This window comes from Camarhynchus parvulus, chromosome 2 (genome assembly GCF_901933205.1).
Source record: "Camarhynchus parvulus chromosome 2, STF_HiC, whole genome shotgun sequence".
In the NCBI taxonomy this organism is placed as follows: Eukaryota; Metazoa; Chordata; class Aves; order Passeriformes; family Thraupidae; genus Camarhynchus; species Camarhynchus parvulus.
In genome coordinates, this window is record NC_044572.1 from 115368584 (window position 1) to 115394992 (window position 26409).

Here is a 26409-nt window from a genome sequence, read left to right on the forward strand (position 1 = left end):
CTTGACTTTGAGGGAGTGTTGCTGCCAAGGAGGTTGTTAAGTACATTCTCCACAGGATTATCCCTTCTGTCCAGGTTAAGACACAGAAGGGTGCCAGCCTTACAACAGGTGGTGAGCTGAGGACACCTGCTCTCTTGGCAGCAGAGCAAAACCACTATTTTGTTCTCACCAGCAACTAAACAGCCACCTAATGGTAATGCCATGCAGTCACCACCAATCTGAACTCACAAAAACGTCCTAAAGTGAAAAGATTCCATGCCTCTGTATCAGCCCTCTAGGGCAATTAGCTACCTCTCTCTCCACCCAGCTTGCTTTGGATATTGGATTGGAATGCTGGAAAAAAATGTCTGCCACTTTCTAGATGTAGGTGGTGTAGGCTGTAACACTGACTATAAGCTACATGTTGGCAGGAGAGTATAGCAACAACATTTTTGATTTTAGCAGCTGGATATTTCTATCCTCAAAAATGCCAAAGATTGCCGGTTGTGGTTGTTTTCAAATGTTATTTAAAAAAATCTCCTTTGCTATGTATTGCAGTCATGCAGACAGGTGTAGCATTTCATTTCTCAATATCAAATTAATTCTATTTCTACCATTAATTATATTATGACATTGAAAATAATTCAAAATTAGCACTTGTTGCCCTCAGAAACTGCAGAATCTTTCAAAATATATGCACAAATATTAAGCATCATGAGAACTTCTCTTAAGTGCAGCAAATTTAGCCTGTAAGCAATAAGCAATAAAGCTAACACTACATTCTTCTTTTTGTGTTTAATAATATACAAAAAAATTTAGCACATTTTCCCATCTTTCTAAGGGGACTATATGCCCTGATTGTAAACGTATAAGCTATTGCATTTAATTTCATTTTGGACTGAGCAAACAGAGATAAAACCAACTTGAAATTCAGTACAATTTTTCCCTCATGGGTAAGAAACTTCCCTTAAAGCACACTTTAAAATAAAATTGCCACCTAAGTAATTCATTGGACCTAAAACTTCATAGATGTCTTCATCCTGGGATCAACTTCAATTGGAATATTTTAAATGAATTATAACAAATAATACAAGCTGAAAAGGAGGTTTCTTCTGGAATTACCATGGTATTCTGTCACAGCAGTGAAAATGTAGGTATATCTTAGTCAGCATCTGCCAAAGCAGCAACAAATTCTATGTCTCTCCAAAATCAAAATAAATACAGGAACTCTGTTGGCAGCAATATTAGGCTGGCATTGTAAAAGTAAACAGAGACCCCATTGACCAAATCCACAGTTATTTCCATGCCACAGCAGAGAAGAGCAGGTATGTCTCAAAAGGTTCTCCTGACACTGTTTCAGAACTGATATTTTGAGTTTGTACCATGAGTTAAGAGTGCAAATTGCCTGTTTAATGAAATATATTACACATCCTGGTCATCAAAACACCCCTTTTTCTTCTTTTTTTAACTACATGAAGTTCCATCCCTTCTTCAGCCTTGAGAAAAGTAGGAAAAAATACTCAAAAAACAACCAAGCAAGCAAGCAAGCCCCTTCCCCCCAAAACAGTAAAAAAACCTCAATATTGGAGCCATACCTGTTCTCTTGGGCACACCGGATTCTGCAGCCTTCCTTAGGGATCACCAAGCCCAAATGCATCCTCAGCCGACAATTGGTGGGCCCTGTGTGGGGCCAGACATGAGTCCCTGGGTGCATGATAGAATATTTGATCTGCAAGAACAGAAAGGCACATTTTTAACACATTCCACTTCACAACCATGCTGCAGGGAGTCAGGACTTCATTTAGTCTCATCCTTGGTGATGGGTGAAAAGTGTAATCTTTTGTTTGAGTTTCAGCAGCAATTCTGTCTCATATCCTAAAGGCATTTAATACTACAAAACATATGTCTTGTGGTGTATGTGTGAAACCAGGGGTGTATTTGTGTGTGACAGTACACAGTTTTAATTTTACTTAAAATAACCAGTATTCATATTTCAGGCTGAAAATATCTTCTGCCTACAGTCAGAAAAAATACTTTCTTTCCTATGGAGAGATTTAAAAGGACGGACAATAGGAGACACAAATCTGTGTTCATCAGACTGGCCAGCCCCTCTCAGATGACATCTCTGTGGAGGCCACTGTCAGCCTTGGCTGTAGCAACCATGAGAAAGTGGAGCTCAAGATCATGAGAGGATGGAGAAAGTAAAAGAATAATTACTACCTGTTCAGGAGAGAAGATTTGGTCTTACTCAGGGATCTTCTGGGAAAAATCCCATGAGAGAAGAGAGATCTAGGACAGCCAATTGATTTTTTAGTAGCACCTTGTCCAAACTCAATAATTCCTATGTGCAGGAAGCAAGGCAACCCGAAAAAAAATGAAACATGAAAAGGAAGCATACAGCAAGTGGAAGCAGGGTCAGGTCACCCAGGAAGACTGTAGAGACACTCTCTGCAAGGACAGGGATGAGGTTGGGAAAGTCAGAGCTCTCCTGGTGCTGAATCTGGAGATAGAACTGAAGGGTAACAGCAGAGATTCCTACAAATATCTCAGCAGTAAAAGGAAGTCTAGGGAAAACATGCCCACCTACTAAACATGACAGAATATCTGATGACAAAGGACATGGAAAAGGCTGAGGCACTACATGTCTTCTTTGCCTCAATCTTTACTGATCTGACTTTCAGGAGTGCCAGGCACCTGAGACCAGTGAAACAGACTGGAGCACTGATGATCAGGTTAGGGAACATTTAAACAAACTCAACAACCTGGTTCATGGGTCCTGATGGGATCCATCCATGAGGCCTGAGGGAAATGGATGTGAATCCATACATAATCCATGCAGTCTTTGAAAGGTCACTGCCACCAGCAGAAGTCCCTGAGAACTGGTAGAAATGAAATGTTCCTATCTTCAAGAAGGAAAAGTAGAATGGTCTGAGGAGCTACTGTCTAGTCAGCCTCACCTCAACACTTGGAAAGGTGATGGAGCAAGAAATCCTGGAAACAATTTTCAAACACATGAAGGAAAAGAATGTACCTGGGTGTAGCCAGTATGTGTTTATAAAGGGGATTCTGTACTTTACCAGCTTTCTGTGGTGAGGTTTCTAGCTTGGTGCATATTGTTTATCTCAACATTAAGTCTTTGAACAGTTTGCCATAAACATCCTAATCAACAAAGTGAGGAAATAGAATCTAGATAAGTTCCCAGCGAAGAGGATTGAAACCTGGCATTTAAGCCAGGCTCAACAAGTTATGATCAGAGGCACAAAGTCCAGCTGAAGGCCACTCATCCGAGGTGCATCCTAGGGCTCAGTACTGGGTCCAGCACTGTTTAAGAGCTTCACAGTGACTCAGAAGATGGGACAGAGTGCATCCCCCTCAGCAAGTTTGCAGACGACAGAAAATTGAATAGGAATGGCCAATACACTACTTTCCCCCCGCCCCCTCTCTTTCATAAAGACCTTGGCAGGATGGAGAAAGGAGGAAACACAAATCTTAAAATATTTGACAAAAAGCAGCATAAAATTCTGCCCTAGGGAGGCATGCACCAATACAGGCTGATGGACAACTGTGTGGAAAGCAACTTTCTAGAAAGAGACTGTGGGGTCCTCACAGGGGAGCCCTCAAAGGGTCCTCACAGTGGTCAAATTAAACAGGAGCCAGCATTGCAGCAAAGACACCAACAGCTTCCAGGGCTGCATTATGGAGAGCTCTGGCAGCCCATTGAAGGAGGTTATCCTTCCCCTAAGAGTTCATGAGTTGTCTTAAATGTTGGACCCAGTTCTGTGCTACCTACTGTGAGAGAAACATGGACACACTGGAGCAGGTGAAGGGGTACAAAGGGGATTAAGGGATGGGAGGATCTAACATACAAGGGAAAGCTGAGGTAGTTGGGATTGTACAGCCTGGAGAACATAAGGCTCAAGGAAGGATTTTATCAATGCATTTAAATACCTGATGAGAGCGTGAAGACAGATCTCTCGTCATCAGGAAGACAAAAGAACAAACAAAAAAATTAAACAAGGAGGGGGGAGAAAAGCAAAACAGGCTTCCATATCACGGACAGCAACTTGAGCAATGGACACAATTATGAAACACAGGCAACATGCCAGCGGGCTGGCCTGTAATCCAGCACCAAAAGACGATAAGAGACTGAACAACGGGGGTTTTTTTGGATCTCTTTTAAGCGCAAGGGGTTATTTTTAATATTGTTAGGTCATTGTTTAAAAACGCTTCTTTTCTTCAAAGGTTTTTCTCCCGGACTGGTTGTGGGGGAGGGGTGAATTTACCCCTACTAGAGCCCCTCTGGGGACTCTCTCTCTCTCTCCCCCAAAATTTTGCTCTAAACCAAGACAACTACATAGGAACAGATTGCCCAGAAGAGAGGCTGTAGAGTCCCTATCCTCAGAGGCATTCAAACCTGGCTGGACACAGCAACCTGCTCTAATTCATCATATTTTAAGCTCCACATGTCCCTTCTCACCTTGACCTTTTTGATTCATTCTACAACAACTCAGGGTACAGGAAACATGAATAATGCATGACAGGGATGAGAAGAACCTTTTCAACTGAGAAATCTGCACATTTGGCTGGGACAGAGCAGTTCTGGTAAATCTTTAAGATTAAGGGGTTGCATGTTCTTCAACTGTTAACAAAACCAGCAGAATACAGTATGTGCCTCTTGTCTGAGGGGTTTTTTTTGCACCTCTAAGCTGAGGTTTCAGCTTATTGGCAGTTTCTTATGACAGCAAGTGATGAGCTCCAGTGGCTGTGGTGAACACAGATCCTTCCACCCAACTCTGCTACACTGTGATGTGCTAGACCCTGACAAAATGCAAACAACTGGTGATGCAGGATGCTTATTAATAGCTGAGCTAAACAATTTCTGTAATGTCAATATGCCAGCCCTGAAGATTGATTGCTGTCATGTACATTATCTGCCCATGCAGATCAGTCTGGGTATGTCTGTGAATTATATCTGCCTGCTGTGCTCAAGTGCTAGACATAAATTGTTCTAAACTACCAATGAGTTGTACTATGGCTGCAATGTAAGAAACGTCCAGATATAAAACTAGCTGGGATACTTTTAGTTTACTGCTATTTTTAAGAAGAATGTTACAATTTTGATCACTTCCTATTGTTCTATACAGTGTCTCAGCAGCACTGAGCAGGTAGTTGATTATTTTACATTTCATTTATCTTCGTCACTGCATGAGGTGACCAAAGCGTCCAAATAGTCTATCCACCACAGAATTCCTTATTTCCTGATTGTGTTTGTTCCCATTGCTTACTGGTGCTTCCATATGTGACTAGGGATCAGCTGATATTTTAAATTTATTTTAGCAGTAACATCTGAGTCATGGCTGGCATAAAACAAAAATTGCCCTAGGCAACTCATAATAGTGGATGCAAAACTTTGTTAGACTTCTAAAAAAAAGCATGACTTTTCAGATTATTTTACATTTATATGTTCAAAACATGTGACTACAGCTACAGCTGTAAATATACAACATTTCTGCAAACCATATCATGGTGATAACTTGTAGGGCACCAGGAAATTATGAACAAAACAGTAGCTCTTCAAGACAATCTGCTCTCAGGGATGGATCCTCTTCGCCTCTGGATGCAACTGAGGGCAGTTTTCTTGTAGCCAGATTAAATGTGGTGTCTTCTAATCAGTTATATTCACCATAACCTGCCTTTGCAACCAATCCATGGAACAACAGCCTTGTTCATTCCCACAGCAGTAGCCACCCAGTGCAGTTCTGCACATCAAAAGCAAGGGACTGCTCAAAAAGATGAACACATACACTCAAGGGTCTGAAATAGGGTTACATTAGCCCTGTGCTTTTCAAATTTTGCACCCTTAATTTTGCCATGTGAAGGACATCTCACATAGTCATTGTAGACAAAATATAATAACTTGGAAAAAAATGAAAACTTATGTTCTACACAACCAATGCATGTGCATTGACCTATACAGGTCTACTGCATGATTCAGTGGGGTTTACTGATAGCTGAATAGTCATTGTAGGCACTTGAAACAAATTTTGTTGGTGCCCACACTCATTTATGCAAAATTTCTTTCCTTCACCTTCAGGAAAGAAGCATGTGGCAGCACTGTTTGGCTTCCACAATGTGATTCTCCCTCTGTCTAATGCAGCCAGGCTGGGGTAGACAGGTGAAGTTTATCACAGTGAGGATGTGGCTCATTAAATTAGTAATGTAAAGTTAGGTTCAGATCAGAAAATAAAGCTCAGGCTAGAAAGGACCTAACCCAACCTCTTGCCCAAAGGAGGTTAGGCTATGAGTCAGATCAGGTCACTTCAGGGTGAGGTTTAGTAAGGCTTTACTTATTGGTTGACCCATGGCAAATAACTACTTACCTACCATGAGCTCCCAGGAAACACAAGGTAAAATGGCTTAACTAAAGAGTCCACAGAAAGGCTTCAGCTAATATATTTCACCTGGTATTTGCTGACAGTTAAAATATTTTTATTGTTAAGTTTATCGTGTGCTTGAGGCATCATTAAATACACCAAAATTGTGCATTCCTATATTCCTCAAAATCACCTGCTCCCAGCATTATGAATTTGCAAAAATGAAGAAGTTTGCCAGGTACCTGCCCTCTTCTGCAGCCAGTAGCTTCTGGGAATCTTTCCAATAAAGCACAGGTTTTCGGAACACTTTTACAAGCATTCTCATTTTTTCTTCCTAGTGAAAATAATGGATAGAGCATTGGTAAGAACAATGAATGAACATTTTCAATTTCTGATTTGCAGAAGAGCAACAAAGCTGCTGAAGACCTGACAATGAGAGACAGGTAAATATTACTGTTCTCATTTTAGGACTGTGCAACATAAGTACCTCCATGTTGTAATATCATAGCAGCCTACACACTTTACTTTTACATTATTTGTGAACGCCAGGCTTTCTACCATTTTAAAAGTGTTATTTCAAATGTGTAATCACTAATGTGGATACATGGGAAAAAAAGATTTAAAATTCCCCCAGTATCATAAAATTTCAACACCAGATTATATTTTGATATAAATTTGCCTTTAATATTTTATTTTACAGTACTCTTTCATATGTGCAGTTTTACAAGAATTTAAGGTCATTCCAAGAGTTGGGTCTCCCAGTGCACAGCTCAGGGGCAGGGCAGCAGGCATATTAAAGTCATATTCTTTTGCTCATACAGTTTCTGAATGCCAGCTCTCCTAGCTGGCAACCCAGAACTGAAGATGTGCCTTCTCCCAGGTCCCCATCTTCCCTCAGGCTTACCTGTACTATGCATTATGCCAGAAGAGGAGTACACTCATTGAACAGTTACCATACTCAAGGGACCCTTAGAGGTATCTGGGGACAACATGTTTTAGAATGAAGAACTCCTGCTCATTGTCACAGGGGTCCCAAACACTGTTTTATCAGTTCCTTCCTCTATACACACTGATTACAAAAACAGTTTTAGAAAAAGCTGTGTTGATACTCCTTATTACACTATGTTAATCTGAGATGATGAAATTGATTAAAGAGAAGAAATACAGAGTGTTTTACCTTGTTGCCATAAGGTAAACTGGCTCCAGTCTCCTTTTTCCCGTAGGTTCTCATCTTCAGGCAGGAAGAGGCTTCGTTTTTTATCCATCACAGCAAGACCCTCATCCCGAATGAGCTTCCAGTTTTTCTCTAAGGACTGTTGTGAGAGCCACGTTACTGCACTGAGAATTTACTGTGTATGGCTTTAGTACCATTTTTATTTTTTCCTGCCATTATTAGCTTTTTTGTATATTTAAAAGCAAGAAAAGAAAGTGTTTGCTGTTATTATCAAGTTGCTTTAAATTCTATTCCCTTCTGACATGTTAAGGCAGGAAAAATAATTTTCACACTACTCTTCAGATTCAATTACATTGGGATTGTAAGATTTCAACAATAGCCAGCCTCTTTGCAGACCAGGCCTCACTTTGACTTGCTTTTTGATGAGCCTAAGGGCTCTTTAAATGATCATTTTGTATTGCAAGCTAAATATATTGATCTCCCTAAATGCTGTGCATGTGACCCTGGAATCATTCCTGCAACTGGAAAACCACTTACATAACCTGGAACTCCAGGTGTTGGCAGAATATTACAGGCCAAAGAAACCAAATTTAAACACACCACTTGAGTTGAAGTTTATGATTGAAACCTTCAAAAAGGCTTGCTGAGATTCACTTGCATGTGTTGATGCTATTGCAAAAGTCATATACAACTTGGAATGCCAGGTGATCATTTATGGACACAACAACTGAGAATGTGTGAGCTGCCTGACACTTCATACATAGAAACCCACAAAATAGCAGAATTAAAATTTCTGTTCTCTGCTGCCTAAGGACATTATATTTAGAGAAATCAGATAGCTTAGAAAACTTTTATTCTACCAACAATAAGTCATTTTAATGTTATAGCAATATAAATGGAAAACTCACAGTATAACAATAGATCTGGATAAAAGTAACTTCAATTTCCCAGCAGCTTACTTTTCTCACTAAACCTTATTTTGAGTGAATAGTTTTCCTTTGTGCTCTTGAACAATGCATTTCTCTAAGACATTTTCAATCCATTTCACACTGAAATAAGCTATGGTATGTTCCCACACTACCTCCTTATATGATGAATAAAAGGTGATGTAAGTGCTAGGTGATATAAGTGCCCCCTTTTAGCCTTAAAACTTCATATGTTTATTAGCCACCCTCATGTAAAATAAACAGCCACATTTTCCACTTGAGATTTTTTTACTTAAAGGAAAAGTTGTTCTGACAAAATCGGTTTGTATTGCTAGATCATAAAAGGCTCAACAAAGCAAACTTTGGCTAGAACATATTGTCTATAATACAGCTACTTTCTCCCACTAGAGCAATTTTATCTAGGCTAAAATGTATGAAAATATGGATTTCACTTCGGTTATTACAGTAATCTCTATCATAAGAAATTGTTTTTTTCTCTCACTTATCAAAAAATGGGGAAGAACACTTATTTTTCCTAGTGTATTTACATTATTCTCCCTCATTGATAGTTTCTATAACACTCATTTAACAGCTAACATAAAGTAAAAATGCAGAGGGTTGTTTTGGGCTTGTTTTTTTTTTTTTTCTTTAGAATATCTTTGGAAAACCGACTTTTCCAAAAAGTGTAAGGTACAAAAAAAGATTTAAAATTTCCACCTAATCAGAGACGTATATGAGAACAGTGCTGCTACTTATTCAGCACTACCCTATCTACAAAAGGAAATACCAGCTAGAGAACCTGGGTTTGCACTGGCTGGAGAAGAAAAAGAAAAGAATAACCTACACTCACACCAGCTTCAATTTAAAGTGATATAGAGCAACAAAACTGGAAAACTTTCGAAGATATTCCAAGTTCTTCTGTGCCTCCTCAAACTCCTCCTACTTCCTCAGCTGAAAGAAGGTAAAGAGGGAGCATTCATCCATGCAGACAAGATGACACATGAAGAGCACTGGTGGTCCAAGGCATTGTAGGCAGCAGCTGCTCTGTCACCTCTGCTCTCCCTCAAGGGCCACAGGTTGAAGGTTAACCTATAAAGGTGAGTGTTTGTCCTTGTGTTTAAAGGCTCCCTCCCCAACATGTTAGATACAAATTTATTTGAATACATCTTATCAATTTTGAGCTAAATCCTCAATGGTTTTAGACATAAATTGCTCAGATACCAATAGGGTTTCTGTCCTGAAAACACAGACCCCCATCTGTAAAACACACTGAGTGCTTTATAATCACCAACAGACAACTCCTGGGAGAAATAAAGTGGGGAGTTCAAACACCACCCAGCCTTGCTCTCCCTGATACTACAGAGTCTCAGGGATATCTTGAACAGTAAGAACACAAAAAAACATTCTAGCATGTTTAAGTCCAGGACTTGGACTTACAGCTCCTGATCTAAGAGCTGGTATCTGCAGGAAAAAAAGTTAAATGTACTTATGGCTCCATGATATGCAAGGATTCAAGCTCCAGGTTAGAGCAAAAAATTAATATTATATTTGGTGCAGTATCCTGATTACAAATGAAAAATCAGGCGGCAACAAGCATTGGGAGCATATGTACTTGTTTGCTAGCAGCTGATTCCCATAAACCTCCATATGGCTTTTTAAATACAGTTTCTAATAACAATTGAAGTTTACAGTTGCTGTACATCTGGCAATAATGTAGATTTTAGTTAAATAGGGATTGTTTAATATGGGAGGTTTTTATGTGAGACTATTACATTGAAAGTATCCTTACTCTGTGCTGTCAAACCCTTTCAAAGTGTGGTTATAAATGACACAGGAAGAGATTAAGAGGTGGCTACCCCTCATGTAAGGCATAACTACTGACCACACATCCATTTTAATTCACTGAACTATGAAATAAAATCGTGGTGAAGAGTTTAATGTACTTCACTTTGTTATTGAAACAGAAAAGGAAAGCATTCACAATCAGTTACCACATCTCCACTGGGTAATGCTGATAACTTCCAAGCAAGGGGCAGTGTTTTAAACTGTTCAAAATGGATTCCTTGCACCCATCCAATCACTCACAGAGCCTAAACATCAGCATTTGAATGCATCATCTTTGCTCTTTTCAACACAAGGCTCCCCTTAAAGCATCCAACCACCCTTTAAATACACATTTCAATTTAATTTCTCCCTTGCCTATGAATGTTTAGCTGTTATTACCTAAACCATTAAGGCCCAGCTGTCAACCTATGGAAAACTATAAAGATATGTTCTGTTGCCAATATTTTCATTGTCTTTCTGCACTTTTCTTGATGCATTTAAAAATTTATATAATAAAATCTAAGCCATCAGAAAAAAGCAACAACACAAGATCTACTTTAATCAATCAGTAAATTGTAGTAAATTATTGGCAAAGCATCATCTGGGTCCTTTCCAAATGTCAAAGGACACAACATGCAGAAAGGACAAAGTTAATTAAGTCATTGCCTACATATTAATTTCAGACCAGTGGAAAGTCTCTAGGATCCGACGCCATTGTATCTCTTTTATTATTTTTTTTAAATGAGCACCATAATAGAATAATGCTATAAATGAGGTTCTACAGAAGGTACTGGAGAAAGATGCAACGACTCAGTAAGACTGGCTGAGGAAAGCTATTCATTCCAAGGGAAAAGGATGGGTTTTCAGAGATGAAAGTAAGGTTTCCTTTCAACTGAGGTCAAAAGAGGAAGACAGTAGCTTGAATTCCCAGATCCAAAGGCCTAAAATGCCTGTAAATCAGAAACATTAGTAGAACATCTCTACATTAATCACTCACCACACCCTTCTTAATATAAAGGTTTATATTTTCTTCTCCCTGAGAAATCAGGTGCCTCTCCCTATTCTTTCAAGGAAAAACATTAAGCCTCAGTGAGCTGCAGAGAGATTCAAAACTCCACTTCCCTTCAGCACAGTTCCACTAATTAAGATCTACAATGTTCTGATAAGTGTTACTGATATATTCTCAGTCTTCCCTGCCTCCGCCCCCCCAAAAAAACCCAACCCAAAACCCTCTTCCTTAAGACATCCAGGCAAGCAGGTAATATTAAAAGAGATAAAGTATGAGATTGTCTTTTTTTAGCCTTACCCATCAGAAAGTTAAGCATCAGGACCCATTTTTAAGTAAAGTGGTAGGACAGTTAACACCAGAAAAGGAGACGTGCCATGCTTAGACAGTTATTTAGCATTGTAAAAATGAATCATCCTGTGGAAATACCCTTTTTTTTCACTTGCAAACAATGCCACTAGCATGGATAGTATGTCTCAATCTATATGATTTCAGCTAGTTAAGCTGAATGCCCCTCAGAAGGAAATTATTTAACTGAGAATACTGTAAAAAGACAATTTTCTCTTTAGGGCTTTCTGTGGAAGAAGCAAGACAGTGTCAAAATTCACATCCCCATCTCTAGGCCCAAGAAACTAGATGACCCTTTATAAGAAAATCAAGCCAGGTCTGCTGTAAGATGCCACTGATCACAGCTGTGCTGGTTAATGGAATGAACCAAAGAGAGTTCAGCCTTAACTACTGCCCCAGCCCCAAATAAATGCTCAGTTAGCATTATTAAGATACCAAGTTATTGGTATAAAAATAGTTCATTCCCATTTAACAAGCAGTGAAAGTCAGAGAGAAGGCCAGGGCCTCTAGTGCTGTGTACAGTATATATCAGTGTGTACAGTATATATCAGTTTGTACAGTATATATCCATACTGAATTCTACAATGGTGATCTGGAAGCATTTCCCACACAGACAGAAGAGGAATGTAATGAAATGAAGCAGTAGGAACTAACTGTTGATTGGTTTCTGCTTTGTGAGAAGGGGAAATAATTTTTTTAACTAAACCATGTACAGAAGTTGGAGTACTTCATAAATTAGAAAACTAATGTCATCAATAGTTTTTTGCTGCTTCCTGAAGAATACTACTTCTAGTCTTGCTTGCAGCACTGTATGTAATTAGAATTGAACCTGCTTTCTTTCAAAACTTCAAGTATTTTCTTGAGTTACAAAAAAAACAACAATACAAATATTTGTCCTGATGCATATAACTACATTTTGGCTTTATACTTTAAACTGTGAGTGTTGTCTTAAAGATCTTACTACTCCCAAATTATGATACCTGTACAAGTAATTTACCGGTCACAATTTAATCTAGATTCACTGACATATTGCTAATAAACATGTACCACCAAATGATTGGAATGAAAAGGTATTATTGAATTCCACAGAGGCAGTTGTACTGTGGAGGTCAGGGGTGAATTTTTATTCTTGCTGGTTTTCTGAGCAGCTCTTCTAGAAGCCACTCAAGATGCTGATCCAAACCAAGGCTCCATATCTGGCCTGATTCATCTGAAAAAAACCCTTCAAGGTGAAGCTCTGGTCATTTTATAAAATCAACTGAATTCTTTCACCCTTCAAAGCTGACTCATGCCAAGGGTGAATGGATCATTACCTTCTGTGACATAGGAATTTGAAAGGTTTACATGTAGGGAACTGTAAAACATCACTGCATGTAGCTCTAAAACACCAGTCAAAAAATATGCATATTTCCTTTTTGTTTGACAGAAACATGTAAGTTCCCAGTTTCTCCATATCTTTTATAGCAAGAAGCATCCATTCCCCACATACGTCAAGAATTAGTTCAATATGAACACATTTTATGTGCTAGCCCATAAAGCTCACTGCTTTTTGGTGTGGCTGAAATCACATCGGAGAATCACACTTCAATCTAAATTTCTAGCCTTATTTTTGTTGCCATCAAAACCATAACAAAGAGCAATCTTCCTTTTTAAACTACTTTTTTTTTTTAATAACCATCCTTCCATAGTGTTTTTTTTTAGACATGCTATGTAATTAAGTATAAAGAAACAACCACTCTGAAGGAATTTGTTCCTTACAAATATACATTTTTGAGTTTAAATCATTTATCCATAATGGTTTCTCTAAACCACACACCAATAATTGAAACATACAGGAAAAAGGCTCTTCCTAGTTTTTTAGGAATTATTATTAGAATTGTAGTAAATTAATTAAAAAAAATGCAATTTTGGAAATTAAAGCTATTGTTATGAACAATAACCACACTACCTGCCTTGCATTAAATAAATAAAAAAACCTTTTAAAAATTTTAAATTCTGCATTATTATCTTTTGTTAAATCCATCACTGGGAATCTACAGTTGTTTCTTTCATGCAATTAAAAGCTTCTAAACTCACTAAATATTACACAAGGGATCAAAAGCACAGCCTTTCCTGACTAATTAAAAACTCACAATGGGTATTCCAGACATTACCAAATTGTGCTATCATTTTCCACTCGAGGTGTTACATTTGTCTACCATGCAAATTTTGTATTTATTAATAATTTCAGCCATCCTGTTCCCATTCTCAAATTTGAAAATGTCTAAGCTTATTATATAGTATTTTATTTAATTCTTGTGCTCAGTCTGACACTGCTGTCTGGATTTCACAGTCAGTAGTTCTGACCTTATTGATTAGCATTTTCTCTGCTTAATAACTGATATTATAGCTGTAATTTTAATAAAAACAAAAGTATAATGAAGCCTTACCTTCACCAGTTCTGTATAGCCAGTTTCCCTTGCTGTCCACCAAGGCTGAGCTTTCAGTCCCTTGACATTGTAGAGGGAGCGCTGCCAAACTGATGCAAAGTGACCTCTTTGGTATCCAAGTTCATACCACTTGTATGCCTAAAACATTGCAGTTGTAAACAATCAAATTCATATCAGGAAAAAAAGTAACACTTCCTGGCAAGGTAGCAGACTGTCTCTTCAGATGCTGGGGTTATTCTTTCAATAAAATATACCAGTGAATACTTTAAGGAAAAAAAACACAAAAAAACCCAAATAACAAAATAGATCAGTTGGCCAAGACAGTCCAGTCCAACATTAACAAACTAGGACAACCTTCTCACAACCATTCACATCAAATATGGGCTGGTAATGCATGCCCTTGGGCTTGGAATATCCAATTGTTTCTCATCTTATTCAATTTCATTTTCTCTGTTTCAATTCTCTACCTACAAGTGAAAGATGACTGTCTTCTGCTGCCAGTGGAGATGCTGTGATGATGAAAACAATGATGACTTAAAGTGTTAATTATCTAATACTTAAATGCACTTGAGTTTCTACAAATATTTTTCATCACATCCTAATTGATCACATGGCAGAAACCTGCTGAAGTTAATACTGGACATTTTCTTGTCTTTACTCTCCCTTTACACAACTTGTTTTACCCCTGCACAGCAGCAAAAAAAAAAGCAAAGAAAGAAAATGAGATGCTTGGAAAAAAAAGATCCAGCATTTGTAGTATTGTGAGAAACCACATGCAGGGGAAGTTATACAGAGCTGCCTCCTTCCTGCCCAGCATTGCTGCTACATCTGCAATATTTCTGACAACATAATTTAAAAAAATCCTTCAATAAACAAAAAAAAATAAACACCCCCTCCCCCAAAAAAGAAAAAAAACAAACAAACAAAAAAAAAACCCAAACCCAAAAACAAACAAAAAAACCCCACCAAAAAAATCCCAGGACAGCTGAATAGGGAAATATGAGAACAGTAATTCCAGAGCAGAGGGACTGAGGCAGGCAGCAATCCCTGCCTTGAGCAGAAACTGGCCAAAGTCCTCATTGAGAGTCTGTAAACTGTCTTCAGGTTTTTGAAAAATGTTGTACTCTGACCTTTATTAGTCTCCCAAAGTATGGAGCAAAGTCTGCAATACATTCTTGCCCTACAGTATTTTTTTGAAGCACACAAAAGTAGTGTGGGTGAACAGAATAACAGCAGATCATATATAAACTGTCATCTTTTTCTGCCTAGAGAAGCTCAGTAAAATTGTGCATGGGTCAAAAAAAATAAGGTAATACACAGTATATCTTTAAATGTTGATGTTATCTTGGTTAACTTTCTGAAATGGAAGCATTAGGATTTATAACATTTGCTCCCCAAAGTTAAAATACCAGTGAGATATCAATAGATGGTTCATGCTGACTGCCTGCACTCAATTGCAATGTCTGGAATTAGCCCAAATGATAAAGGGAATGAATTATTTGTTTCAGCCCCTGAGCAATGAGCATGAATGTTGCTGCCCTTTAGGATACATCAGCTATTATTATGATGTGTAATACAATTAATTTTTATTTATTAGAAAAATTGTGCTATGGAAGTTGCCTTTATCAGGATGGAATGGGTCAGGCTGCCTCACTCATCCTTTCCATTCCCAAGACTCTGAGAAAGATTTCTTTTCTCATGCAGGTCTTGGCAGGGGAACATGGACAGCTACAACAGTGTAGTTCTCCTTTCCAGGACAGAAATTGTTTGAGATGCACCCAGTTTATACATTCTGTGTGAAGAGTGCTTTGTTGTGTAACAACTTCCACAGTTTTAATTTCTCTTAAGCCGATATGGCATTTTATCAAATTGTAGTTGGAAAGGGCATACTCAATACTGTCCCCCTCACATTTCCCAAGGCCACATTCATAATTCCTAATTTAGCTCTAATAGATGAATATCTCCCTTCAACAAACCTTCAGTGATAGCAATTTCACATCTAACTTAAATATTGATCTGTTTCCTTGATTAAATCTTGAAATTCAGCAAGTCTAGCAAGGTCAGTGAGGAAAATTTAGCTGAACAATGGACTTTCCACTGACAAATTTAGAAGTCTCCTCTATCCCAAGAAGTTCATTTGTCATTAATTAAACTTTTTCTACAGCAGATTTGGCCATTAACTCCATAAACATTAACATATAATTATCCTGGAGTTAAAGATGCTGTACATTAATTACATCTGTGTGGTATCTTTATTCAAACAAATGGCAATGGGATGTTCTAGGCTCAGCAACTCAACCCAGAATGTCCCATGGAAATGTACAGGGATTTGAGACAAGGAGACAGAGGCAGACAGAGTGTGAAAGCAGACTCTGTGTGTGCATGTGTTTCTAAGTAAAATGAAGTAAACTAATTCTCACTTATAAATGAACAATTTAAAAAAAGTGTCATTGGAAGAGTATTGAGGGAAGGCAATCTAGCTTAAAATCAGATATTACATTCTAGATCTACTGTATGTAAAAAATATTGTAATAAAATTTCCATGAATTATTAAAAAAAAGGTAAACTGATGGACTGGACTTGAGAAAGATCACATACAGTGGCTTCACCACAGCCCACTTGTCTACAGTTCATACTGGAGAAGCACCTACTGACTGGGCCACAGCACTAAAAGGGTCAGCATTTTTTACAGTTTTTAGGTATTAATATTAATTTTACAGTTTTTTAGGTATTAATTATTAATAATTAGTATTAATATTTTTACAGCTTTTAGATATTAATTTTACAGTTTTTTAGGTATTAATTATTACTTACATTACTAAGTAAGTAATTAAAAGCAGTGATTTTCATGGCTATTTCTACCCTGATTTTTAATGCTTATTCTCTTCATATTTCCCACCTAGGAATTGGATTTTTCTTTTTTTGCCATTGCTTTTAAATTTATGCCCATATTAAAGTACATGACTAATCAGAGTCTTCAAAAAAGGTCCTTTGCTCCCCTTCCACGACCGTAGTGAAAGTCATATACTTAAATTTTGCTTTTAAGTATAATTTGATTTCAAATAAACAAAAGAGAAACTCTTATGGCTTCCAGCATCATATGTTTGTTTTTGTTGGCCACTCAACAGATACATAGTACAAATTTCTGTTTTCCTGATTGATTTACTGATTTAGTTATTGAAAAAATTTCATAACTCAGCCCACACATTCAGTCCTCTCATGATCCTCTTTTATCTCATATTCATTGGTGCTTTTTCCTTGGAAAGAAAGGAAGATTTACAAAACAATGTTATACAAGGACTTCTATACAGTAATATACATGTAACTGATTCTTTCAACTCTCATTAAAATCTGTAAGTGATATAAGCAGAAAATGGATTCTAGAGACATTTAAAATTTTTGTAAATTTTTATTCCCTTGTTTCAAGCTGCCCTATGCCAGCCTAAACATTTTCAGTTAAATCTAAAGCAAGGGATGCTAACAGATTTTATTGTAATACCTACAATGGATTTTTTGCTGTTGATCATCTTGACTTCTACACACACATGCTGGATTGTTGTTGCAATCAAACTACTCTTGCTTTCAACATTAAGCCCACCATTAACTGGTTTCCTGGATTCTGCAGCCACTCAGAGATTTAGATTTTAAAGCAAGAACTTGTTAAACATGTACCTCTTTGTCTCCCATTCTCTGTAACGCATCACCCAGATGAAAATAAAAACGTCCATCATCTGTGCCAGGGTCACCAGACTCCAGTCCTTCCTAACAATTACATAAATAAATAAATAAATAAATAAATAAATAAATAAATAAATAAATAAATATGAAAGGTATAAGAAAATTGATAGGACTTCTGTCAATCCGGTACAAGAGACAGGTTATGAAATTAGGTAAAAATGTAACCACCATGGTTACCTGTAACTTAAGCTGAATGAATACAATATGTCAGTAGAAAGTCATTGCGAAACTTTACCAGTTTTCCAAATCCCACAGCCTCTCCCCTCAGTCCCTCCAAGACACAGGCATATTCAGAGATGGATACTTGCCCCTGACCCTATAAACATATACACAAGCATTTTATAAAGCTGGACCAAGGTTTTATTTTGTAGTATTTCTTCCCAAATACTCAGAAGTATACATAAGGCTTCTCTGGATCTTTCAAGACTCTTAGGTTTGCAACATACTCCTCAACCTCAACATACCAACCTCAAAGAATTTGAGCTCAGAGCTCTGTACTTCAGGTTAACCATTGATAAAACAAATACTTGATGTTTAAGAATTGATGATTTTCAATGTACAAGTTTGTTCCAGTTCATAAGTAGTAATACACCAGTATAACTCCAACAAATAGCTTAAGCAGTGATTTGTAATTAGCACACTTCTAGTCTGACACATTTCATACATTCCAATTCTATTGTTTGCTGGTAAAATGTTTACTGTGGGTGAAAAAGTACCTGTAGATAAGGTATGCTCTCTGCTATCTTGTTTTCTGCCTTCAGGATGAAGCCATAATGTACTTTGGCAAAGCCATCATTTGGAGCCAGACTTAGAACCTGTTTGAGAGAAAATTAATTAAATGCCTCTGTAGGAATCTATGCAAATTAACAAACCTGTGTACAGAATACTATTTAGTAATGCAATGGTATTTTCTTCCATTACAGATTCTCAGGTAAACTCTTGGCTTGTCTGTGCTTTTTTTTCCTCATTCACTTTTGTGCTTTCTCCAGATAAACCAAACTTTGAAGTCTCAGAAGTAAAATTATTTCAACAGAAATTGCTTTTTTTCCACTTGTCCTTTTCTACACTTCTCTCTTGAGTTATAGCATTCTACATTACAGAATTAAACCCACTATCAACACTTAAATTACTTATTCCAGGTTGGACTAATCAGAAGGAAAGTAGCTACTCTTGAAAAAATCTGCAGCAGAAACATATCTGAAATAGTTTTAAATTAGATAGGTTTCCAATGGTAGCAAACAAGTTTTTGCAAGATAAAATACATGAAGCATAATGACCAGAGTTCAGAAAGAAGCTGCAATGTAATGCCAGCATCGTGAGACAGGGATGTGCAAACCCTGGAACACCAAGGGCACTCCCAGCACAGTGGTGAACTGGAGCACTCTCTGGAACAGTGTGCGCTTTTCTGGCCATGAGAAAGAAGGTAATAAAAAGTCTACTGCACTAGTGACTCAATGTGCTTTCACACTGGATGGTGATGGATTAATTATTCTTGTGCAGTTGCGCGCTGCACTCTTTGACCAAGACCAAGCACGCTAAATTCAGCTAAAAGATTTTGTACCCTCAACAAGACTGAGATCATATTTGAGTTTACAAACTGGTTTAATTTTGCAGAAAAGGGAAACTCATGGGCAAATGTCCAGAGATAGGTATTTCATGGAGACTGAGGAAGAGAAGGATTTGTGACTGCAGGCACAGCTGTAGGAAAGAATCAGTGTATGGGGCAGTGTTTCAGGGGAAGGAAGTGTGAAGCTGCCAACCTGAATTCTGGAACATGCACCCCCCACACCAGTCAGATAATTTAAGTGCATTTGGTCTGCCTCAGCCGAGGGCAAAAATTAGAGAGAATGTCTTGATCCACTTTTCAGCTCTGCATTTCTATGATGTACATATTCAATATAATTTGTAGCTCTATGCAATACCAATTACTTGGTTAAGTTAATCTGTTTTTACATCTCTTCTTTCCTTAAAATGAGGGTGGACAGTCTTATCAGGATGGACCCTGAGCCCGTGAGGATCATCACAGGAGCCTGGCAGGCAGAGGAATTACAGAGGCTGATATCCACTGAATGTCTAGACAGCTGCTAAATGCAAAACAACAGACAGATGAGCAATTTCTCTTGCCTAAATCCATTTTTGAAGCTACTAAACTTATGCTGTGGATAAAATGCCTGCATACATTATAGTTATTTCTCTCTGCCTTTTCCAGTCACTGTCTGACATCACTTTTCAATCAAAATAATTACAAGTAAAATCATAAGATGTTTTCTGGACCGACTTCTCTCTTTTCTCAAATCTTAAACACACCAACTACATCCAAGGAAAACCAAATATCACAGGTACAAAATGTTATGAGTTAAAAATAGTAACATTTCACAGAAAATACTTATTATGAAGGAACAAACAATTTGAGAATCTATTAGAAGTCCATAGTATGAGACATTATTAGGAAAAAGTACCACAGTAAGGATGAGCCTGATCCCTAGTATAAGACTACACTACCACCTTCTGCATCTTATGCCTTTTGACTACAGGATTCTGTGTATAATTATTTTGATCCAAGAATCTGTACCTGCAGGGTGAAATGAAATGACTGACAGAAATATTTATTAGCCACATAATTTTGTTACAGTTTCTTTAACTATAGGATAAAGCTATCTGATTAATTAAGACAGAATAGAATTTTCTGTATTACGGTTCATTTAAACTATGCCGAGTTGCATTAAGGAATGAGCTACATTCAGAGCCCCTAAAGAGAAGCAAAGAGATACAATCAGCAGAAATTACACTAGAAGTATTTAATGTAAATTGTATTACTCTGTTGCTGTTGCTGCGTGCAATATTAATTATGTTTAGAAATAAGTTTTACTAAACTGCTCATAGCCCATTAAATATTAATCATGAATATAGAAATTAACCTCTGGGGCTATCAGAGACTAATTAGCCATGGCAGAGTACTGTGTTAATGTGGATATTCTGGTTTTGGTACCTGAGATAGCTCAATCAGAGCTGGCTTATGCCTGTCTCTATAATGCTGCACTGAACCATGCTCACATGCCTCAGCAAGGAGGCAGAAAAAGAGCTATTAGCTGAGTAATCAGTCTTACAAAGTTCTCTTTCTCTGTGTTTTTTTATAATCTGTGGATGTTTGAACCAAAAATAGTTCTAATTCTACCAGAACTACTTTTAAAGTTATGTTTTCTTTGAAAATAGAAATAGCACTGAATTCTAATAGGATTATCCTTAACATTATATTTCCATGTCCCTAAGTGAATTCAAAAGAAAACTATTTAATATTAGAGGCAAAACTGAGATCCTCTCCAGCTGGACATCATTTTCCATCTGTGGTTCAGCAAAAAATTCTGGCAAAAACAAATTTAAAAAGTGCATTTTGGGCAAGTTATACTATACCACACTACAGCTGGAAGCAAAAAACTGTCTTGGTCTGAAGTTCCGTGTTTATACACATTGCTTCTGTAGTTAAAAGAAGAAATATCTATTAAAGACTTTTAAAATAAGCTGCTCAGATGCAACAAACTTGGAAAGCAAGTAAGAATTGACTGGCAAATAAGTAAACTGGCTATTAAATGTAAAGCAAAAGCAGAAAGTTTTCATCTACTAGGATTCCCTGGGCTTCTATTCAATTCCTTGGAGATGATGCAAGCTCAGGTTAGTCTGGTCTGAAATGGCATGTACTGTGATCCCATGTAGGGAACAGTGTCTGTGCAGGGTTCATCTGGTTGCATGTGCTCAGTGCATGCTTAACACAGATCAGTAACACTGAATGGAGATTGAAATGCTACATCAGGAAGTAAAGACTTTGCCCATGAATCTAGCAGCTTCCCAGGAAATGGGAAACTTGGAGTTTAAGTTCCTCTGCAGAGAAGGGTGTTTAACTACTTGGGAATTTTCCTGAGGAGCAGAAACAAGTACCACATGCACAGGGATTTAGACAACCATGAATAAGGCTAAAGGGAAATCAACAACAAGCTGACACTTTAAGTTGAATAAGAGGTATGCTCTCCTGAGGATGTCTACTGAAGTCTAAGATGCCTGTCCTTTCTGCATTAAAGAACACTTGAATAAAATGTATGAACATCCTTACATTGGGAAACAGAACACAGAATTCATAAATATTGGAGGTATCTACTTTGCAGCAATGAGCTCATACTCTTGTCTGTGCTCTCTTAATATTTTTGTATCAAAAGATTACACAAGTGAGAAGGAATTAGTCACACTGCAGAAGTTTCCCAGCTTTTTTAAAAATCATGGGAAGAGCAAGATGTCTCCTTGAGGGCCTCAGAACCACTATTCAGTTTGCCCCTTTCTCTACCATGCAGAGAACCTGAGCTCCTATGGTAGGAGCTCAAAACCAAGCACTTTATAAATGTGCCTTGCAACGGCTGACCAAAGCACTCCAGAGCAGGCCGTGTAGCCCCCAAGCAATCTGCCCAAAATCATGCAAAAAGCCTTCAGTAGAACTAAGAACCAATGCAGGTACACACGAGATTCTCCCTGTTTCTTTGGGTATTCTTTCTTAAAATCCTGAATTTACAAACTCATCCTGAATTACAACAAAAAAATTACATTGTTGCATTGGAATTCAGCCTGACTAATACCTAAAATGCAGACAAACTCACCATGATTTAAAAAAAAATTAATCCAAATCTTTAAAAAAAACTTATTTGCCCTCCTTTTACAGTGACAGAACATCACTATGCTCTATTCTATTTCAGTGTTAGCAAACTGCAAAACAGAGAAATTATACTGGATAAAGAAGAATGGAAAACGATATGTTAAAAGCACACCAGTTGCATATCTGTTCTTCATCAGAACCCTATGTATTTCTTCTGAAGTATATAAAACTCAGTATCAAAGTAATTATATAGCAAATTCATGACCTTTCCTCCATGTATAAAAATCCCTGTGATCATTGAGAAATTCTAACGATTATGTTGTTTGCAACAAAACACTGAATAGTTGCACAGGAAAATCTTGCCCAAAAGGAGCATGGTTTTATTTTCTCAAATTCCTTGCAGCTTGAGTAGTAGGTTTGTTTAATAAATTCTACCTTTTAAAGCCAATATTTTCAATCCTCTGAGAAATTTTGACAGCAAGACAAAAATTATTGGACAGAAATGTTTTATGGAAGGACCTAAAAAGTAGCCAAAGTAGCAAAGCCAACATTATTCTGGCAACATCTGAGACTACCAGAGGAGCTTGAGGAAAATAAATGGTATTCCTAGTGTTTGGCTTCTGCTTCCCACCATGTGGTTGGACATCATCCTTCTCTTTCAGAAGCTATCAGAGATGAGAATCTCTTCAGCCTCCCAGATGTGGGGAATGGAAAACTGAGCCTTTATTCTCAGGAGGTGGCACTAATCCTGCTGATCCCTTTCCAGCCTCCATAACCAGACAATTAGCAAGCACCATGAGTGTGCCAACATCAACAGGACCATTCCTGGTCAGGTGTGATGATTTGTGCTCTACCAATGATGTCAGACTCCACATCTGTCAGACAGTTTCCAGATGTTAACAGGGTTTCTAGATCACAGGAGCAGAGTGGCCTTTCCTGGCAGTGAAGTTTCCCCAGCCAGATAACCATGGTATGAGACAGAAATATAAATCCAATGAATTTTCCATACTACAAACATCATGAAAGAAAAATAGATTTTAAGCTGCTTATAAAAAGATGAAAAAACTAAGATAAAATAGCTTTGTGAGAACTGATCTACTTGATTACATGGTTAGAGATGCTGTTCCTGTAAAGAAACTGGCTTACTTTTCCTTCCCTTTTCTTGAAGATTGGTAATCTTTTATTTAGTATGCATCACATATTACATTTTACATACAACACACCTAGATGTGTTTTCAATATAGAAGATTTTTTATTATTAAGCATATGGAAATAACTGCATTTCTCTGTCAATGAGGAAAAACTTAGCATGACAGTATCAGAAAATATAAATTAAAATTTGAAGATAACTGCATTAGAAAAAAAATTGTATCTGTATTAACCCTTCAGTCTCACATGTGACATATTTAACAACTAGAAAAGTTAAAATCAATCAATCTTTCAAATGAACATACAAATGGAAATAATAATTTTCCTTGGCTGGAATGAAAACTCACCTCTTCATATACTTTCTTAGCATTGCTGTTGTCTCCTATCAAGAGGTAACCAACTCCAAGGTCATTCTTGAATGAAGTCTCACTGGGAAACAGCTGAACTAATTTCTGTAGAGTAACCAGGGAACCCCTCATGCGACCTGATTTGATTGAACAAGACTTAATTACTAGTGCAGATATAAAAAACAGTAGCAAGATGTTTACACAACATCTAAGGAAACACAAATCAGAGGCAAGTGGTCCACTTTCACTGACAGTCAAGAAGGAGAACCTGGAAAAACTTGTGCAGACAGGAGCACATTCAGCTGCCTGGCTGTCACTGTGGGTGTAGCAGGAATATCTCAGAGAACCACTGCAATCACACAGTGCTATGGCAGCCTCTTGTGGAGGACCCTTCACAGTGCAGAAACAACATGTTTTAAGCTTTGGTTGCTCTATCATACACAGATAGCAAAGCACTGGACAAAACTAAGTAAACATATAGTAATAAACTTCACCTTAATTAAGTAAATTCCATTGATTTCTAGTGTTAAGTAATAGTTCTACTCTACTTCTGTTATGAAGTTTATCACGCTTTATGCGCTTAAAATTAGGTATGTTCCTTGGATTCCTAAATGAGGTCTTGCTAAAGAAAAGCAAGAACAAAACAACTTGATATTAAAAATCGAACCCAAAGGAACAGAACTCCTGACTTTCACTTCATATTCTAATCATCTCTTTTCTTACATCACAGAATTGAGATCTAAAACTAGAATCTAAACCTAAATCTCGGGGCTGTTCTCCCCATCTTCAACTCGATTCTTCTCTATGTTTACTGAAAGTTTATTCTGAGTCTGTTTACTCTGCTTATGCCAGTAATTTCCTCTTGATTTTCTTCAGCTTGAGTAGAAAAAGAAAAGTTTCTTCTTTGTCTGGCAATAAAAAATTTTAACTATCTATCATCATAGCTTCTCATAGCATCTGCTGCAGCTTTCTACAGGCACTATTATCCTAAATTATAGACACTAGTTCCCTAGAAAAAAATTAAATAATGTAAAAATGGTTTTAATTTAAGATACAAGGAAGACAAGTCCAACCAAAAATTCAAGGGAATTGTCACCTTAAAATCCTTAGTGATGTCTTGAAATCCTCACTCAGATAACTCCTGTAACTTTTATACCATCCTCAAAACTTACCAAGGAACTGCTGCCTGTCTGCTTCTCGCTTCAAGCTGAGTTTTATCAGATCTGAAGGGACATTTGGCAGACTAACCACCTCATCATAGGTGTTGATAGCTTGTTGCAGCATCTCATTGCTCCTCATTTTCTCAGCTAAGTCATCTTCTGACTAGAAAGAATAACAAAACCATTATTAGAACTCCTAATAATCCGTTAGTCTTAAAACCAACTATTTTCTTACCAGGCAAATTATGCAATTGTTAGAATATGGGTTGTGCTTTATGAGAAATCACATTAGAATTACCATTTAATCTTGTTACCTACAAATTATTTGAAAGGAGAAGCAGGAGAAAATTTGCTCCTAAAATATACATTAACACAGATTTTGATTAATATTTGTAGAATTCATAATTCCTGCTTTCAAAAGCAGATGAAGCAATCTGTTTTAATAACACAGAAGAAATGCAAAATTTTGCCTATGGACTATTTGTATACTAAGCCTTACTTCAAAAGCAATACTCAGGTCAAAACACCAACAAACATTTTTATCTATTCTGACACATTTATTTACACTCCTTATTGCAAAATGAATTAGGAATTGCCTTTTGCCTTGCATACTTTAATAGAATATGTACCCTACAACTCCTTCAAAACTTAAACTTGTGCATCAAATTCAGCAGACCAAAAGATATATGAGCTCTCTACAATGAAACTAACAGAAGCTATGACTGATCTCACTTGTGGTAAGGCATGTTCATACTTTGCTTCCATAGCTGAAAAAGACTATGTCTCAAATGCAGAATTTTTAAAGCCTTATGTTGAATTGTTTATAGAAATTTATGTATTTTCACATGTTTGACGCATTCTTCTCAAGTACTTCTAAGTTTATTGGCTTATGTTTGTTCTTAAGACAAAAGCCATGTAGGATGTATCACAAGCATGATGGTTGTTGGTCTATTTAAATTCACTGTTGCATCAAAGATGCACACATTAAATGAAATTGCTTCAACTGTGTTATCTCTATATGCTATAACAAGTATCTGAAATCTTTTTGCACTTCTGTCCTTTAATTCTTTCCTTGAGTTGTTTTAAAACTTAGTATTGGAAATATAAAAAATGTGGTTATTCAGCCAAACAGTTCATCAAGCAGCTTTCAGAGACAACTTCAGAAATCAGTTTTAAGCAATAACTTATTTTTTCTGATTTACATTCACTAGGAAATTTATTTCTCCTTTTTTCAAAGGAATTGCAGGGCAAAGAATATTACAGATATGTAACAAAGAAGCAAAAATTGTCAGCATAAAATCTGCATAACTCCACCAGTA

General features: G+C 37.2%; 1 protein-coding gene across 1 annotated transcript in view; it reads right to left on the reverse strand.

Moving 5' to 3' along the window:
- The window catches only part of LOC115912715 (aspartyl/asparaginyl beta-hydroxylase-like), a 74875-nt gene that overhangs the window by 8719 nt on the left and 39747 nt on the right, over positions 1-26409 (reverse strand). Inside the window, exons 16-23 of the mRNA XM_030964387.1 lie at positions 25103-25253; positions 23931-24067; positions 18515-18613; positions 17733-17822; positions 14061-14198; positions 7531-7666; positions 6596-6687; positions 1575-1708 (exon numbers count right to left, since the gene is read on the reverse strand). Of these exons, the coding sequence (XP_030820247.1) occupies positions 1575-1708; positions 6596-6687; positions 7531-7666; positions 14061-14198; positions 17733-17822; positions 18515-18613; positions 23931-24067; positions 25103-25253 (977 nt within the window). The remainder of the gene's footprint in view (positions 1-1574; positions 1709-6595; positions 6688-7530; positions 7667-14060; positions 14199-17732; positions 17823-18514; positions 18614-23930; positions 24068-25102; positions 25254-26409) is intronic.